At 40.7% G+C, this 18,574-nt stretch overlaps 1 protein-coding gene across 1 annotated transcript in view; it reads left to right on the top strand.

Moving 5' to 3' along the window:
- LOC109986579 (BMP/retinoic acid-inducible neural-specific protein 3) overlaps positions 1-17,813 on the top strand; it is a 63,635-nt gene extending 45,822 nt beyond the window's left edge. The window contains exons 5-9 of the mRNA XM_020637291.3: positions 6,215-6,320; positions 7,005-7,241; positions 9,805-10,027; positions 14,828-15,170; positions 16,495-17,813. Of these exons, the coding sequence (XP_020492947.1) occupies positions 6,215-6,320; positions 7,005-7,241; positions 9,805-10,027; positions 14,828-15,170; positions 16,495-17,265 (1,680 nt within the window). The 3' untranslated portion in view covers positions 17,266-17,813. The remainder of the gene's footprint in view (positions 1-6,214; positions 6,321-7,004; positions 7,242-9,804; positions 10,028-14,827; positions 15,171-16,494) is intronic.
- The last annotated feature ends 761 nt before the right edge of the window (positions 17,814-18,574 follow it).

Below are 18,574 nucleotides of genomic sequence, written 5' to 3'. Positions count from 1 at the left end.
TGCTTAACAATACATCTTTTAAATCTGCGTCTCTGAAGATGAACAAATTAAATAAAGGTAAATATAAATCATGAAAATCTTTTCAGATCGATACTTCAAGCCCAGTTTGGGCTTGTTTTGTGCTACAGATCTTCTCAAGTCTGGGTTGCAGCTGTGAGTCTTCCACTCTTAGTTCATTTTTAAAGTCCAGCTGTGATCTGTGTTTGGTGTTGATTGGTTCAACTGCAGAAAAACCTTTCTCAAACAGGTAGGATGTGTCAAAAGGAAGGAGTGTGGCTCTCTTCATTACACACTGTCGTACAGGTGAAGCCGAGGGCAAGATATGACTCATCATATTTTCTTTGTTTTAGTAGTTGTACAGTAGCATCTTGTGTAGATTCATGATTAGCATCTCATTCACCTGGAAGTCCTCCCACAAAATCTGCCACGCTTTCCTAGCAGTGCAGAACGATGTTCACTGTTTTGATTCAGCCGTATTGCATCAAGATGACGATGTAATAAAGTTGACGTTTACTGATGGAATTACACCGGAGCTGGTTTGAAAAATATGAAAAAGAAATGTCCTCGACTAGAAGAAAAGGGATTTTCTTTCTTTGTACAGCAGACTGAGTGCTGTTATTCTAAGAAGCCTGTAATCACAAACCAAAAAACCCTGTGCTCCTGTCGACTCTGTTATAAAATGTCAGTCTGACTTTGGCTGTAAACTAAAAAGGATGTTTTTTTGTGCACTACATATTCAGAAAGCAAAGTACATAACACAATAAGTACCATAACACATAAGCCGATATCAAATGATATCTGATAGAGATATATTAATTAAGTAGTATGAATTGTCCATAAACAAGGATTAATAAGGGCATCTAATGACAACATTTTAAGATTCAACAGAATTGTCATGCAGTTGTCAGCAGGCGATGGGTTATAAAAAGATAATAGGAGTATTGCATTAAAATGTTGGGCAACACTTTAAATTGAGGTCACAATTATTCACTATTAACTAGAAAACATAAGTCGCAGGTATATAAGACGCACTCTGTTTTTGAAGGTCACAGAGAGAAAAACGCTGACACCTCACAATAAGAACCTTCTATTCCCTGTTCCAAGGCTGCTATAGCCAATAAGAGCCTAAGTAGAAACAGGACTTTATATTTCTCTCATCCAGATGAAGATTGGGAACCATGGGGGGAAATTTTGAAGCAATCCATGCATGCGTTAGTATTTCTATGACTCTAATGTATTTTTGCATTGCGGTGAAAAGCTTCTCTTAGAGGCACAGATGAAGGCTTTTTTGTTGTTAACCTTCTTCTTGTTACATACAAGAATCAGCAATGAAATTAAAGTGGAAGATGAGGCTTTTATCATCCTGCTTGTTATGAGAGCCGATGATCCGCCGTAGCAAGCACATTGCGTCTGGAGGAAGCTCTGTGATGAGCCCATATGGCGGGCGGGGGGGGGGGGGGGGGGGGATAAATAAATCTTGTGAAAGGCGACTCGTGACAGCTTCTGCCTCCGGTTGTCACCTTCAGGCAGTGTGGGGTTAATAGGGCTTTGGAGGGTAGGAGGAGTATGACCCCTTATTTCTCCCTTTTCGCTATTCGTCTGAACACAGTTTGTAGTCGGCCTGTGAAGTGTGGCTTTCCCTGCTGGAGCGGAACATGAATCAGTCTCCCTGTACTTATATCAAAGCCCTGTCCTCGCTCTACATTGTGTTCAGGGAGGGCTGGGTTTTTCTTCTCTGCAGCTAAGGTGGGCACATCAGAAGGGCAGAGGCAGATGCTTTTGTATGTGTCATTTCTTGGGAATTAGGTTTTTTTTTTTTTTCTGTAGCTACAGAGAGGAGGAGAAGGAGATGGAATGCGCTTTCATGCTCCAAAGACAGTCATAGGGCGTAACTGACAGGTAGGAAGTGGAAAGAGTACAGACTCACCTCCATCACCACTGGAATGTGAGGCAAAAGAAACATATTCCTCCACATTTCTGCTTCATTTCCACAGGGTGTTGACCCACACAGCAGCAGAACAGATACACCTAAGCTGTGCTCTGCATGGAGTTGAAATTGAACTGGTTGAGGAATAAAGAGGTAGGTCTGGCAAGCCAAAGGCCCTCCTGCTGCCTGCATGCAAAGGAGAAATTGGAGCTCATTTTGGATTTAAAAAAAAAAGCCTGTTACCGTTGGCTGTGGAAACCTGGGCTTTCTTAAAGAAGTCACGGACGAGCGAAGAGCCTGGGGTTTCTGATCAACTTGTTTGCACAAAGAGTAATGATTTCAGCTGTTGGAGAGCATCAGGGAGCATTTTCGGTACAATTTGAGAATTTCCTGGGCTGAATCGAAGGCGATAACCCCAAACAAACTCGGGCCATATTTGCCGGCCTGTCTGCACGCCGTGATGAACAAGGCGGCGGACTTCAGCGGGGGAACAGCAGGAGTCTCTGGTTTCATATTTCATCTTGCAGACAGCCTCTCGATTGTATTGTGATTTCATTTTGTGTTCCCTGGTATATGAATCGATCAGTTGTTGCCTGGACTATTGCAAAGTGGAAAGACGGCTAACTTGATCATCTTTGATCACTCAAACCAAACTTTATAACAACAGGCATAGAGACACCAAGTACGGACAAAGTAAAATAGTGCAAGACTGTCATGGCAATACATTATAGACAGATGAAAATCTGAATGCCATACACACATTTTTAGGGGCTGGTGAAAATGAAAGGCTTGGGAGGATTTCCTGGTTAAATACATTTTACATTGTAAGCACATTGTGACTGTGAGCGTTGGTCGTGGGTCATTATCGATTAAGTCGTACACTGTGAGCTAACATTCTGCCACACATTTGATACAAACCTACAGTGTATGCGGGGCTTAAGGCACAACGGTAGTGACAGTCGTCTTTTAATTGAAAGGTTTGGGGTTTGATACCCTGCTCCTGCAGTCCACATGTGGAAGTGTCCTTGGGCAAGACGCTGAACTCCAACTAGCTCCCGGTGACTCCGAGCTGTGCGTGAATGCATACTCTATAAATGGGATGAGTTAAAACTTATGGGCACGGTTCTACTTCCTCTGCCACCAGTGTTTGAATGAGTGAATGTGACATGTAGTGTAAAAGTGCTTTGGTCAGAAGACTAGAGAAATGCTATAGAGGTCATTTGTTGTTATTATCACCATGCCCTCTTGAGCCTTGTTTATTTGTTTGTTTTATTTCAAAAAGAACAAACAACTTGAAGAACTTTTACAACCACATTTGTCTTTTTTAAGCTAATTAGCTTGCTAGCTGTATAATCTGCATACAAAGGTGAGACGATTGAAAGAAATTCATCATACACACTCATTAAGGCACATACACACAAGACAAGTCGCCACCAAGTGGTCTTGAAAAATGAAGCCAATGCGGAAGTGCAAAATCCTGTAGTTCCTTGAGTGTCCACTTGAGTCAGTGAGAGACTAACAGGAGTGGAGTTATGATTCTAAATCAGAGGCGATTTGGAAGTGGGTGTAAGCAATGGAGATGTAAAACAGGTGGGTTTACCAGGGTGTACCCTGCACTATGCACCCCTGCAGAAGTTGCTTTTGTCCTCTCATTTGCTAGACCATTTAACTTTGATGTACAAGCCGAGGTTTGAAGATGAAAACTTGAGATTTTCAATTTTACCTTTCAACATGAGTCTCTGCGAAAATATAATAGCTGTGATTCATGCTGTTGTTAGGTCTTTTATGTTGCAGTTTGAATAGTTTAATACCGAATCTGGAGCGAAATGTTCAGATGTTTTTTTTACCAAAGTGCCCTGAAGAAGTCTTGGTGAACCTCTCACCTGTTCTAAACACACAACAGCTTTCATAGTTGACCTTTTCCACAAGAAAAAAAAATAAATCTAAAGCATTTCTCCAAGTTTTCTTCTGATGATTCACTGTGTCGAGTTCAATGCCCTTTGAGACCTTGAAGTACTCCAAATGTCAATCATCTGACATTGTCAAGTCAGTAAATAAATCCCACTTTGAGAATCCCCCACGCATTGATGCATTTACTCTTTTAACTTTTTAAAAAACGTGAACATGTGTCAGGCAGTGTGCCTACTGCCCTCTACTGGCCAAAATTGCTCAGTGCAGCATTCAGAAACACTAAAAAACGAGGTTAGAAGAGGTTAAAGTCTGAAAATATTTTGAATTCAGAGGCTGTCAGGCTTTATGATGATGCATGTGTGCAGTAACGATCGAAACTCTCTTCTTCCTGGTCTTGTGTTGCTTCCACTCTGCTGTTTGAATGAGTCTACTTTAAGCACAGTAACACCTGGGTTAGAGGGTCACGTCATGAAGAAGGAAACACACCAACTTGGAAGAGCTCGTGTGCTTTTTCCCCCTCACACAGCAACATGCCACAATACAGGTGGCCAATAATGCCCTATTAAGTATTTTTAATATACCAGAATGCACGTACAGTGATAAGCAGCTGCTATGCAAAGCGGAAATTGAATGCTCTGCTCATCAGTCAGTGTTTTGCCATATGGCATATCATCTGGCATATCAAATAATTCTTTATATGGATTCAATATTCATGCAGCCTGAAAAACCTGGGTTTGTATCTCATTTCCTCACTCTCATATCAGCATTCAAATCCCTCATGACGGAAACAAGGGATTTATAATGCGATAGAAATATTATAGTCTTTGAATTGCACTCAAATTATCTTTCATTTTCCTTTTCCCATTCACAGATATTTATTCTTCCGCTCACAAACCCCCCCCATTTTTTCCTTTGGATTAGGCTTGTGATTAAAGAGCCCCATGCTGTGTTTTCACTTCCCTGCAGCAACGGCCTCCATATGAGCGCTCAAGCCCCGTCAGCCCCTCTATGATTGTGTTACTGATCGACTGACCCTCATTGTCTCGCCTCATCCATCTGTCACTTTGCACCAACTGTCCTCTGACAAGCCTGACCAGGACAAATCACCGAACAAAATATGGTGTCCCAGCACCACAAAGGGAGAAAAATGAGAATCGGTTAGATGCTTCCCAATGCCGTGTCACAGCAAGAGAAAAGAGAGAGCTGAAATAAGTTCTTCTTCTTGCAAATGAAGAGGGAGGGAGACAAAAAAAAAAGAAAAAAGGATGCTTTGCTGGAGCTGCTTTGTGGCAAAGGTCAATCGAAGCGTCGTCCATCAGTGACTAGACAAAAAAAAGAAACTGTTTAGCATTCTTGCAGAAAAGTGCAGCAAAGCACTCTTACAGCAATTTAGAGGAAATAAATTAGCTTACCCCAGTTTTTTCTCTTTCTCTCACAAGTACAATTGATTATGGAGGAACTGCTTTATTTAAAGAAAGCATAAAAAGGCACTTTCACTTGACAAAAAGGACATGTTTCGTATATAATCAAAAACATTTATGAATCTGTCTCAGAGAAACATATAGAGAAAGGACACAGGGACATATACTCTGTAATAGAGGCTTAAAGAAATATTGTACACATATGATTCCTTTAAGGTATCTCTCACAGTATCAGACTAATTTATCACAAAGATAGTAAATCTGGCAAATGGCATTATTTAATTACATCTATTGCAAAACACAAATAAAATGTTATGCTATCTGCAACTCTGTCTTGGCAGTCCCATGTCTGAAAAGTTCAAGGTAATGACAGCGATATTAATGCCAATAACTGATGATGCACTTGGAAAATGAAAAGGTGCACCATTAGCCGACTGGTTAGTGCGCACCCCATGTATGGAGACCATTGACCTCCAAGCGGGCGGCCCGGGTTTGAATCCGACCTGTTGTTCCTTTCCTGCATGTCATTCCCCACTCTCTCTGATTTTCTGAATCTATCAACTGTCCTGTCTCTAAATAAAGACCCCAAAAAAGGCCCAAATAAACCTTTTAAACAAATGAAAGTGTTATGGCCTTAAAGGTTTGTTAGTGGACCCAAAAGCAAAACCGGAAAACAGGGTGGTGGGTAAAGGGGTATTTATTGACGTGAGGCTCTGTGTGAGGCACAGAAAGATTAGAAAAAATAACTCAAGTGGACTTTGCTTTACGAAAGTATGTCATCATCGTCTGGTACTGAGGTGTAATTCTGTCCTTCTTTATCCATGTTACATGACAAAAGATCCCCTTCATATGACTTCCCTTTAAACTAACTTTAAGTTCGATAAATATGTGTAATTCAACATTGCATTTGCTCGTGAAAGCATGCTGTGAACTTTTTTTATGTGTTGTTGTCCAGGTGACAGAGACCCGCACAGGTCCTCTTGGATGCAGTAACTATGACAACCTTGATTCTGTCAGCTCTGTGCTGGTTCAGAGCCCTGAAAATAAAGTCCAGCTTCAAGGTATGTTGGCTTATTTAATCTGTTTTATCGTGAATGTTTTTAAAGACGACATATTATCCCCCTTTTCCAGCTTTTCAAACAGTCTCATGTGGTCTAAATGAAACATCTGTGCTGTGCTTTGGTCAAAATATAACATGAATCAAGCACCAGAGGAGGTTTTTGACCCTGTATAAACCAGCTCTCTCAGAACGCTCCGTTTTGGTGTGTGTGTCTCTTTAAATGCAATGAGCTCCCCCTCAACCAGTGACCCGATGGTGCCGACACGAGCTCAGCTTTGAGCTTCCATGGCAACTCGTCGCCATGCCCCCTGGGAAAAACATCGCTGCCGGAGACAACACAGGAGGGGAGGGGATTTTTTTAACCAGAATCCCACTGTGACATCACAAGGGGAGCAATAGCGAACCTTATGCAGACCACAAACAAAGGACTGGATGGGTTTATTTCACATTGTGTGGTTCAGTAGACACTCAGGTTACCCAAATATATGTTCAAAAACACTGTACAAGTGGATTTTTCACAATATGTCCCGTTTAAAGATAAAAAAAAAATCTTCTGAGAAATATGAGCACATGACATTCAATAAAGTCTTAAAATCTGTATATTTAAACAAGTCATGCATTGTACACTGTCACGCCTCAAGTTTGCAGTTTGATGGTAGCACTAAAAACCAGTTTGGTTTCACAGGTTTGCAGCTGATCCTTCCAGTCTACCTGAGAGAAGGTTTCGTGCAGGCTGCTCTCAGCTACATAGCCTGTAATGGAGAGGGCGAATTCGTCTGCAAGGACAGCGACTGCTGGTGCAGCTGTGACCCCAAGTATCCGGAGTGCAACTGCCCTTATATGGACATCCAAGCCATGGAGGAGAGCCTGGAGAGGATCACAGAGACGTGGGGGATGCTTTATAAAGAGTTTGAAGAATCAGGTATGAAAGGCTTCTGGAAAATAACAGAGGCTTTCTTCTTTCCCACATTGCATGCTTCATCCTTAATGCAAGAAGATCTAACTTTCAGAATATGAATCATTTATATGAGAGGAAGAGGGGATGAATTCAAGTGTTTTATCTCCACCGTTAAATCTGAGTGTGGATCCTATATGTGTGATCCTCCCTGTTCTATGATTTATAGTTGGACTATAATTGCTGGCTGTGAATCCTGGGTCCTGGCACACTATCTGCATGAAGCATATTAACACGGCAAAAGTACCGAATTAAAAATCAACAGTTTTTCGGCTCAGGTAGTTTACAATATGTCCAGAGCAGATTAATCTGCTATAAAGCCCATTTATTGCCGGCCCAGTTTTTCATATCACCCGGGATATGGAATTCGAGTGGAAGCTCCAAGCATAATGTTTGGTTATTAGTGCTGTGCTCGCTCAACCTGCCTTCACCATTATTACTCAGGTGAAATCAAAATGGACGTCTTTTTTTTTTTATTCCATAGACAGATTTAGCTGAAATATCTCTCTAAGTGCAATTACTTGCAAAGTTTATGTTTTAATAGCCGGGTGCGAAGCGAGTGCAGGAACGTGCTGAGAATGCAGACGCTCACAAGTGTCATAAATGTGTCCTTCAGCGAGGGGTATCACACACTTCTAGCCAGCTGCTTTATCTGCAGAGGAAGATCAATTGACACGAATTGAGATTCAATAAGACTTTTCCACTGACACATTCCTATTGTTAAACATCAAGTTAATGAATGCTTTTGGTTCCTTAAAACAACTTTTGTTCTCATTGCAGCCACTGTCTTCTCCACAGGGAAAGGTTTGAGATTAAACTCATTTTCACCTTCCATGTTGTGTGTCTGGAAAATCTTTAGAGTTTTGCAGCAGGAAATGAAGCTCAAGCAAAGGAGATTTTTTTTTCCATCGCTTGCTCATAATGCTGTTTAATTATGGTGCGCTCTAATTGATAACTCCTTTGTGTGAATGTGAGTGGAGAGGGGTTGGAGGTGTGTTGCTGGAGGAGAGCGGAGGATTCAGAATAGTGGAGGTTTCTCCAAACAGCTTGTTTGTTTTGGTTTCATGCTGGTGCTCAAGGGCGACACTTAGTGAATCAAAAAGTCACACATCCTTCCTTTAAGGGAGAAAAAAATATTAGATGCTCATGATAGTAATACATTGATTACTGCTGTGGTTATATTATATAACTGGTGCTATATTCAGCTATATGCTATATTTTTTTTCTCAAACAATTTTTGAGATACCTTTTTGAGATACCTTTTTCAAAACACCACCAGCTGCTGCCTCCAAACCAGGTACTCCTCATTCCTGAACCAATAGAACAAGCTGCCAAGGTCTCTCCAATTCAAAGTCTCCTTCAAATGCAGCTCAGCAAAACAGCCTCTGCCTCTAACTGAAAACACAGCTGGTTCCCCCTCTGTGATTTTATAGTATCATCTACTCAACTCAGTATGCACTGGTCACTTTAACTGCATGAAAGTGATCCTTGTCAAGTCATTACATCAGGGATTATCTTATTGCCACATTTTATGTATGAAATGATTCTCATTATTTAAGAAATAAATGGTCACAAAGAAAATGTGACCATTTACTGAGAAGTATAATACATATTATATGTATAAATATTATAAAGCTCCTAGAAAATGTAAGTGATGGAACTAAGCATAAACATATACAGTACATGTTCCTATTAGACATTGAGACATGATATAGACCGTAGGTTCCCAAAGTGGGGGTCGCAAGAAACAGAGAGGACGGGTCACAAGATTGTTTCTAAAAACATGTAAAAATGAAACTTTTCTTCAAATTTGATATTTTACCCATTGTTGTGAAAATATAGACAAAAAAAGTAATTTAAGAGATGACTTGTGTGCCAGGGACAGTAGGGGTCCCATGTCTTTCGAACCTTATTTCGAGGGTCGCCAGCAGAACCCTGGATATAGACACACGACAGAAAAAATCAGAGTGATATTATGACTGTTGACAATATGTTTAATATTGGATTGGACAGTTTTTTTTATTTTCCCCAAGGGGCAATTTGGTTTGCAACAGAAGTCCACACATCCAATACACATCTTCAATAGCTGCGCAAAGACATAAATACATCCATTTGATACATAACGCCAATGGATGTCGTCATGATAGACGGGAGGTGAGGTAAGAGACACACAGTCCCAACAGTCCACAGTTTAAGTGTAATGGCAACAGTGCCTAGAGCTTATTTAAAAACCCAACTACTGATGGGACAAATGGCCTTAGTTTGATTTTGCCCTGCTAGTGTAAGTTAACGTCCTCCATGTGGGCAGAAGTCTACACGCTGAACAAAGATGGGGGTGAGGGTCTTCCAAGACGGTCTTTGCCTTTTCCCATTAAGTGGCTTGTACTTGAAAAACATGGCGAGCATCATTCAAGTCAATGCCAACAATCTTTTGGCAAAGTTTAACAACAGGGTATTTTATCAATTTCAATATCAATCTAATGCTGAAATGATGCTCATGTGGTCAAATATCCCTTTTCTGTTGTTATAGATGAATTCAAGGGGTTCTATGGGAGGCTGCCGCAGAACTATTTCCTGAACGTGTCAACCATCCAACACTTGTGGTCCATGGACAACATGTTCCAGTGGAGATACGAACAGCTGGAGAACAGCATGCAGGTCCTGTCCAGACGAGCCCACAGAGTCATCTTCAAGCTCTTCAGTCTGAGTAAAAGGTGTCACCGACAGCCGCAGGTCCATCTGCCAAGAGAACGGTGAGCAAAACTGCTTACATCAGAAACTTATAAAACATGTCTTGATCAAGAATTACTTTGAGTAAATCTTCTGCAGCCAACATTTTTTTTACATCAAGGGAGTCTTTTCTGGTCTGGTTTCCCTATTGCATATTTCTCTTTCTGGTTCATATATATCCTCATTGGAGTTGAAAGGTTCTGGTATTTGAGGAGCAAATCAAAACTGTACAAGGAGTCACAGCCTGCAGTTCTCTCTATAGACCAATTTCAGGGATGTAGGTGGAAGTAAAAGAGCTGCCGTTGCTGAAGTGGAATTTCACACACCCTTGAAATACTCCATCAGTGTATGTTAAGTAATTTTTTATCTCTTACGTTCAGCTTTCCTAGAAATAGGTACATCCTGCTGGATGTTGAAAAGCAATGAAATGATAGGTATTTACATTAAAGTGCAATTTGTCAACCAGTTTTGCAGACACACAACTGTTCACATGAAGATAAGCATGAATTACCTTACCTAGCCTACATTACAGTCTCAGTGCCTCGACACTTAACCTTGAATTTTTAAATCAACAAGTCACTGCCCCATTAAATGTTTAATAAGCTTCATGAAATCTGCAATGAAACAATGACATCTTTATTTATTTGTATTCCATTTGACTTCATACTCCAGCTTGAAAGCTGATTATCTGGGATTGTTTTAAGGAAAAAGATAGAAGAAACAATCGAACATTTGGTTCTGTTTATGAACTGATGTGTTTTCAAATTGGTTACTTCAAGGAAGTTTCACATACCACAGATGCTTATGAGTCATAGACTGAACAGGAAGTGGATTTAGTCACAGTGTCCCATTGGTATGTGGATATCAATCTTGATTCCTCTTTGGTTGCCGTCGCCATCTTGACATTTGGAGGCAAATGTCTGAGGTTGGAGCTGGATATGCGCAAGAGGTTGGAAAATCACATTTGTCAAAGCCATTCAACCTATGCCTTTGGCTTATTTATGTTACATCCTACAGAATGTGTTCCTATTCGTGGTGCTAGCTGACAAGAGTTACAGTATAAATAATAAGAAGCTTTGAGAGGTTGAGGAACGTGGTAAACTTGGACACTGACACTGTGGAGTGAGCCTCAAGGCGCCAGTGAAGGAACTGCCGTTTGGAACTGGTTGTTTTTCACTTGAAGTTTGTGCCATAGCCAGTTTCAGAATAATTTTTAAACTGAAATATCACTGACTTTTTTTTGAGAGCAAACAGTTTGATTTGCTCTCAAAAAAAACAACAATTGTTCTGTTCTAAAAAAAAAAGAGTTTTCTGATCTGCAACAAAAGGTCAAGGTCTGACGTATGCCACAAAAGACAAATTTGGTTTGTGATGTTTTTTGAAAAACAAAATCACAAATACTGGCTTCAAACAAGCATCCACTTTGACCTCATGAATGTCTTTGCTACTGAGAGAGGACAGTATTTATACACATACCAAAAAGAAGTCACTTTACAGGCGTAATTCATGTTGAGTGTTTGGCCAATGTTATTTGTAAGGCGAGGACAGTTCCTGAATTTCACTCTCCTAAGAGTGACTGAAATTCTCATTGACTTAGGCTACCTATCTCCATCAGCGAGGCAGATTACCACCCGTCGATGTTGCACAGTGTTGATATTGACCGAGCGTCCACAGTGATGGCGGTGATTCTGGAGAGAACAACACATGAATCAACCTGCAGATTGATCTATACAGTGCACTCCGTTCAATGTCCAGTCTCTCGTTCTCTGTTTCTTTCTTCTTCTCTCAGCGTACCCCACCGTCTCATTCCCTCCACCAACTTGCCAAAGCACACATTAATCACTGATCCATGCAGCTGATATTCCCACCCACTCGCCAGGAAATGGAGTGGGAGCGTCATCGCCCTCATCCAGGCGGTGTTTATCTATATTATTACAGCAGAATCAACTGTGAAGCCTTCCCTTTCTTTTCCGTCTTCACGGAAATCTCCATACCCGGCGGAAAGAGATTGAAAGTGGGATGAGTGTCAGTTTGCCTGCGAGACAAACGGAAGCTCTTGAGAAACCCTTTGCTCTGCCTTTAACATCCTGTGTGAGACACTTGAGATGGATGAGAGATAGAAGATTGATTTTGCTTCCTTGGGGCTACTTTTCCAACAATTATGAGCGGATAAGCCAGTCGAAGCAGCAGCCGGCTTGGCTTTTATTAGGCGCGTAATGATAAGACTGAACAGAACAATCTGTGCTCAAACTTAAGTCATTAGACGTAATGATGCACATTGTCATTTAAGTGATGATTTCAGTACTTCTGTTTTAATCAGCTGAGAAAATTATTTTTTCATTGGTGCTGGCTGTTTGTTTCATGGCCACCAGGATATGTTCTCAAGGAAATCTCTCATCTTTGACTTCTGAGACAGAGGAATTACGATTTCTGTATAAAACTGTGAAATAGATTTTTAATGAGCTCAGGACATAAGATTGGACTCATTTCATTGTTACAACCTCAAACTGTTTCATTTGCATTCAATGGTAAAAAAGAAAAAGTGTCCAGAAGGCGTGATTAAAGCATTTGATGAGCGAGGAGGTTCCTGGTTTGTAACCCCGCCGGACAGGAGCCTCTCTGTGTACTCCGGCTTCCTCCCACAGTCCAAAGACATGCTTCTAAGTTAATTGGAGACTCTAAAATTGCCCGTAGGTGTGAATGTGAGTGTAGCTGGTTGACAGGCGAACAGTCCAGGATGTACCCCGCCTCCTGCCCAATGGCAGCGAGGATAGGCTCCAGCGCCCCGCGATCTCGAACGGGGAAAAAGCGGTATAGATAACAGATGGATGTTTATTGTTTTTGCTTGCTCGCATTTTTATTGATTGACAGTTATATTAAATATTTAGTTAACCAAAAGATTTTAGATTGTGAGCTGTTGTGCTCTTTTTATGAGCTTGTTGATTGCTGTTACAACCATTGTAACAATCATTGAATTATTTTTTATACTCTTGTAGTTATCCAAGGTGTTTTGTTTGGATGCAGAAAAAAATCATTGTAAGACAAAAGCAGAAATTCTGATTTTGTTGTTGTTGAGAATTCTGTTTGAATATTTTAGTTTTTACTCATATCAGCTAGGTAATCAGCATACTCTAAGCCTGGACCATGGTGATTTTCTGTAACCTATGGCGGGCTGCACATAGACATTATGTTTCTGCCTTCAACAATCACTTAAAGGTTGTATGTTTTGGGTGCCTAAACTTCAGGTCAGAAAGATGTAAGCTCTTTAGTTCACAGGAGATACTGCTCTTCTGCATGGGTTTAATCAAGCCCATACATTTTCAGAAGTCCCTTAATCCTTGTGAATTTCCTACAGTTTCCCCTCTATAAAAAAGCTTTACAGAGGGAGGACCATAAGTGTTGCTTTACAGGCTTTTTACAAGAAAGTTAAAACAGTGTATTCTGCCAACTTCATTTTCAAAACACAGTTTTACCTGCACCTTTAAAAGTAGCCCAGAATAAGAGTTGCAGGGCACAGGAGGACTGTACATAATCACACCAGGGAACTAACAGTACAACAGCAGTCTTGACTTGGTGACTGCTTTGTGCTGCTGAAGCTGTCAGAGGTGAAATGCCTTGCCCACAGGTAGCCGGTGATGGAAAGGCGGAGTCCTTTCAGTTCATTTCCCATGACTGCTTTTTTTTTCCATTTGGAGGGTTTAATGATATTCAAATCTAGGATTTTCACGACTCAGACCTGCTTCCCGCTGCCAAGCACACAATAAAGGTTGAGATTCTGGGGGAAAGGTTGCCCCAAATGTAATCCAACAAACATTTTCATATTAGCATAAAGTTTACCACAATACCGTCTCATCAAAGAAAAAGGTTTCTTTCTGAAAGGAAAGCCAGCGGTATGTTCTGTGAATTTCTTCTCTTCAGCAAGCAAAGAGGATAAGAGGCATAAAGGGATCACAGTCAAGAAAGTGCTACAGACGGGGAATCAAACTCTACCCCACATGGGGGAATTATATGTGCATCCAAGCGTCAGTTACCCTGCGGCTGCAGAGCACTTCTAATATTTATGTCACAAACTGATCAAAGACAATTTTCTCTCTCTCATGCCTTCCTTCTTCTCTTCCTTCCTTTCTTCCGTCCTTCCTCTCTTCTTCAAACAATAGTGTTTATGTTTTTTGCATGTGTTAACATACATGCATCAGACACTTGGAATACACAGGAATCTTACGCCTGACTGACTCAATAACAGGAAGATGTTCCTTCAAACCTTTTCCACTTGAGCTTAAGATCATTACCCTGTAAGAAATATAGACTGTGGCGTTTGTTGCTGTGACATTTCAATAAGATACTAATGATTTTTTTATGCCACAAATCCAGAGAGTAAAGTCATTTTAAGATTCTGAAGCTGCATCTGGAAAAGGAGTCTTTATATTTATACAAAAACACATCTTATCGTCGAGCAATAGCCTGTCATTATAAACACTGAGCACTGAAAAATAATAATATAATAAGTAAAAATTAAGCAAAAATGTTTTGCTTAAATGTGATATTTTCCAGAATTAACTTGTGACTTTCATTGGTTGATGGAATTTGTCGGGAAAAGTGGTTAAAAAAGAGATTTGAAAGAAGCATGCACATATCTACAGCATTCCAATCATTTCGATCTTACCTGACATGCTGATTGTGCCCAATGTTTTAATAAAGTAGCTTTCTACACACACATCCTGGACTTACAAACGCAGCTACAAATGAAACAACTTATTTTATGAGCCCTGGTCGATTACCACCTTTATCGCCTTTTTTCTCTTGTTCTCCCATCCCCGCTGCAGGCGTCAGTCCTACTGGCTGAATCACTTTCAGTCTCTCCTGTACTGCTCGGAGAACAACCAGCTCGGGTCCTTCTCTGAAGAGCTCCACAGCTGCAGCTGCCGTTACGACCACAGCCCCTGTCAGCTGCCACCCCCCTGCTCTGTTGGGGAAGGCTCTGCTTGTGCAGCATGTGCACCGGACAACCACACCCGCTGTGGGAGCTGCAACCCGGGCTTTGCCCTGACCCAGGGGGGCTGCAGGCCCATGGTGGCAGACACTTCGGAAAACTACCTGGGATTCGAGACAGACCTCCAGGACTTGGAGCTGGGCTACCTACTGCAGAGAGCTGACCGCAGGCTAGAGGTATTTTTCTTTTAGCCTTTGTTAAATCCTGTCAGACTGACCAAGACCTGAGCTGTCTTTCACAGCACTAGCCTTGGGGAAAAAAACTCACTCATGGGAGCTATGCTGAATAACAAAGTATTTCCCTTCTTTCCACTGAGGAACTAAATAGATCTGCCCAATGACTTAGCTCGTACCATCTTTTAGATGTTGTGTACATATGAAGCAGTTATGTTTTATAAAGGATTTTGAATTGGCAATGTGTCTGGAGCTGGCATGTTATTTTGACGAAGTCCTTACCACCACCAACTCTCAATGCAGAGTTACAATGTTGTATTCTTTCAGCTTCTTTGGGTTCAGTAAACAATGATATATGGTGAGCCAGCCAAATGTTGATTTAATTTTGCCTTAGATGATCCCCAATGTTACTCAGCTGCGAGATATGGTTGAAAGCTTTGAAAACAAGTCATGGGCTGAGATTTTGTTTTCAGTCAAGCTACAAAAAAAGGGAGATAAAATTGTTCTCTATGTAGGTAATTATCAATTTATACTTCTTGTTAATTTACCTTTCCCCCCACCTTCCTTTTGTACTTCAGTGAATGTTGGTTCTACAATGTAAGTGTCCTGTTTGAATTAATGATTAATTAATATAACAAGATAAAATGTTCTGACATGGCACCAACAAATGATAACACTATTTGGACCAATGGTAAATGACAACTATGTTTATTTTTGTTGTGCCAAGATAATCTTACTTTAACCATAGACTATAAAACATGGATGTAGTCTCAGTGACATCACCCATTGGCTTTCTGAAACAATGTTTTCAAGCAAAAAAATGCTGGTCACCATACTGGAAATGCTATCTCCACTTAACTGTCAGTCTTTTTTTTATTAATATACTTAGAGTTAAGCGGCCAAGTTATAAAAAAATCACTCCTTGCACAGTGCAAAAAAATAAATTAGCTATTTATACCAAATCTTTGTTTTGTACCTGGCTGTTAACATTTTTAACCCCTTTGTAAAAAAATAAACATAGATGTTAATGAGGATGCCTTGGCTCCTGGAGAAAGCCTCAAGTGGACACTCAAGGGACTACAATTTTTTTTTGCACTTTGGCACTTGTGGGCCGGTGATTACACGACTTGCAATGTCCATGTTGACATGTGCCTGGTTCTACTTTTGCACTGTCCCTTTTTACATGTCAGGCCCCTCTGCAAAAGGCATTAACATAGACCTCTCAGAATGAATCAGTATATTCCACGGCAACTTGTTTAGATAAAAAAACAAATTAACTTCATCTTCTAAATATTTATACTGCTTTCATGTCTTCTTTGTCTGATAGGTCCATGCAATTTTCATCAGTAATGACATGCGACTGAACAGCTGGTTTGACCCGTCATGGAGAAAAAGGATGCTGCTGACGCTGAAGAGCAACAAGTACAAGTCCAACATGGTCCACATGCTGCTTGGAATATCCCTCCAGATCTGCCTTACAAAGAACAGCACCCTTGAGCCTGTCCTTACTCTCTACATCAACCCCTTCGGAGGGAGCCACTCAGAGAGCTGGTACATCCCGGTTAATGAGAATAACTTTCCAGACTGGCAATCCACCAAGCTGGACCTTCCCTTTGAGTGTTATAACTGGACGCTGACGCTGGGCAACAAATGGAAGACATTCTTTGAAACCATTCACATCTATCTTCGGAGCAGGATAAAGACTCAAGACGGGGTGAATGACAGTGCTTACTATGAGCCTTTAGAAATGACAGATCCTGTGCGGAACCTGGGCTACATGAAGATCAACAGCATCCAGGTCTTTGGCTACAGCATGCACTTTGACCCGGAGGCAATCCGTGACTTGATTCTGCAGCTGGACTATCCTTACACCCAAGGTTCCCAAGACACAGCCATGCTGCAGCTCTTGGAAATCCGAGACCGGGTGAACCGGCTGTCTCCACCAGGTCAACAGAGATTGGATCTGTTCGCTTGTTTGCTGCGGCACCGGCTCAAACTGACTGCCAGCGAGGTGGTTCGCATACATACCTCCTTACAGGCCTTCAGCTCACGTCTGCCCAATTCAGTGGATTACGAGACCACCAAGCTGTGCAGTTAACAGCTGCTTGAACAGAGATCTTGACTGCCTCAAGAAGAAATCCAGAACAAAGATTTAATCGTGCCCATTGTGAGGCCGACGCTTACAGCTGTCCTGTCTCTATGGATTACCAAACTGTATGGTGAATCAGGAGAGAACCAGCTGTAGACAGCCGAAGAATGTACTTATGTGGTTGTTTTGGTTTCTGTTTTGTGGCACTACCTTCAGTGCTCTGTCATAAAGACTGAGGTGAATCAGCAAGAAAATGCACAACTATTTCACAATAACAAACTCTGTCACAAAATAATTCTATCTAAAAATTCTGATACCACCACATAAACGTTGAACCATCATGTTTCAATATGAATCTGCTCATTTATACTGTAAGTACCTGATGCCAACTGAATGGACATTATATGGAAAAAAAAAAGTACAGTCTATTTGTTTGTAATTTTTATATGTTATTTTGCTTCAGTAACAGTGCACTTTCCATGAAGACCAGATTAAAGTGGTGTGAGTCAAGATTTTGTAGATAAATTGATATTAAAACATTATGTTATAACAGATAACAGCTGTTGGAATTGTTCATTTGAAAATACGCTTTTGAAGTTTCGACGGATTAATCAGGACAATTACCTTCCGAGTCATTGATTTCTGCCATCTTGGAATTTAACAGAAATGTGCAGAAGACATTTTGATTAGAGCATAAACTTTACATTTCAATATGCATGATTAAAAAAGCTCAATTTTTGTACTCTGTACACACTGGCAGGTCACATCAACAAGGTTATATAAATGTATTTATCTAGAGACTGCCCTTTGCCTCTTAGTTACTGTAAACATTAGAAAAACAACAATGGCAATACAACTTATAGCTGCCATTTACTCCCCTGGTGTGGTTAAGATAAATGAAAATAAAGACTACATTTCAATCATAAATTATTTTTCCAAGACAAGGGAATCAGTTTGTTCTTGAAAAGGGGAACAAACAAATGTCCTTGCAATCAAAATCTAACACACAGAATGTTTATAGCACAATTAAGTCAAGCTACGTTCATTGTTCGATAAGGCCATTTAATTTAACTACTGACTCATCCTATAACACAAGCATCAGGGAGGATCCTTTTATCGACTGAAGTATGTAAATCAACAGGCAATCAATGCAACAGGAGGTTACAAACACCCTCTTTCAGTTAGTTACCGTTGGACCTTCAACTGGTTGGCCCATTACGTCCAAAATCAAACAATCGACAAACAAGTTAATTGGGAAATTGGTTGTTTGTCCGACAGTGAAAACTTTACAGCTCTGTACAGTTAATACAGTCTTGCT

Source organism: Labrus bergylta, chromosome 6 (assembly GCF_963930695.1).
Source record: "Labrus bergylta chromosome 6, fLabBer1.1, whole genome shotgun sequence".
Lineage (NCBI taxonomy): Eukaryota > Metazoa > Chordata > Actinopteri > Labriformes > Labridae > Labrus > Labrus bergylta.
Note: the sequence above shows the minus strand (reverse complement) of the source record. Positions and strands in the feature narration are given on the sequence as shown.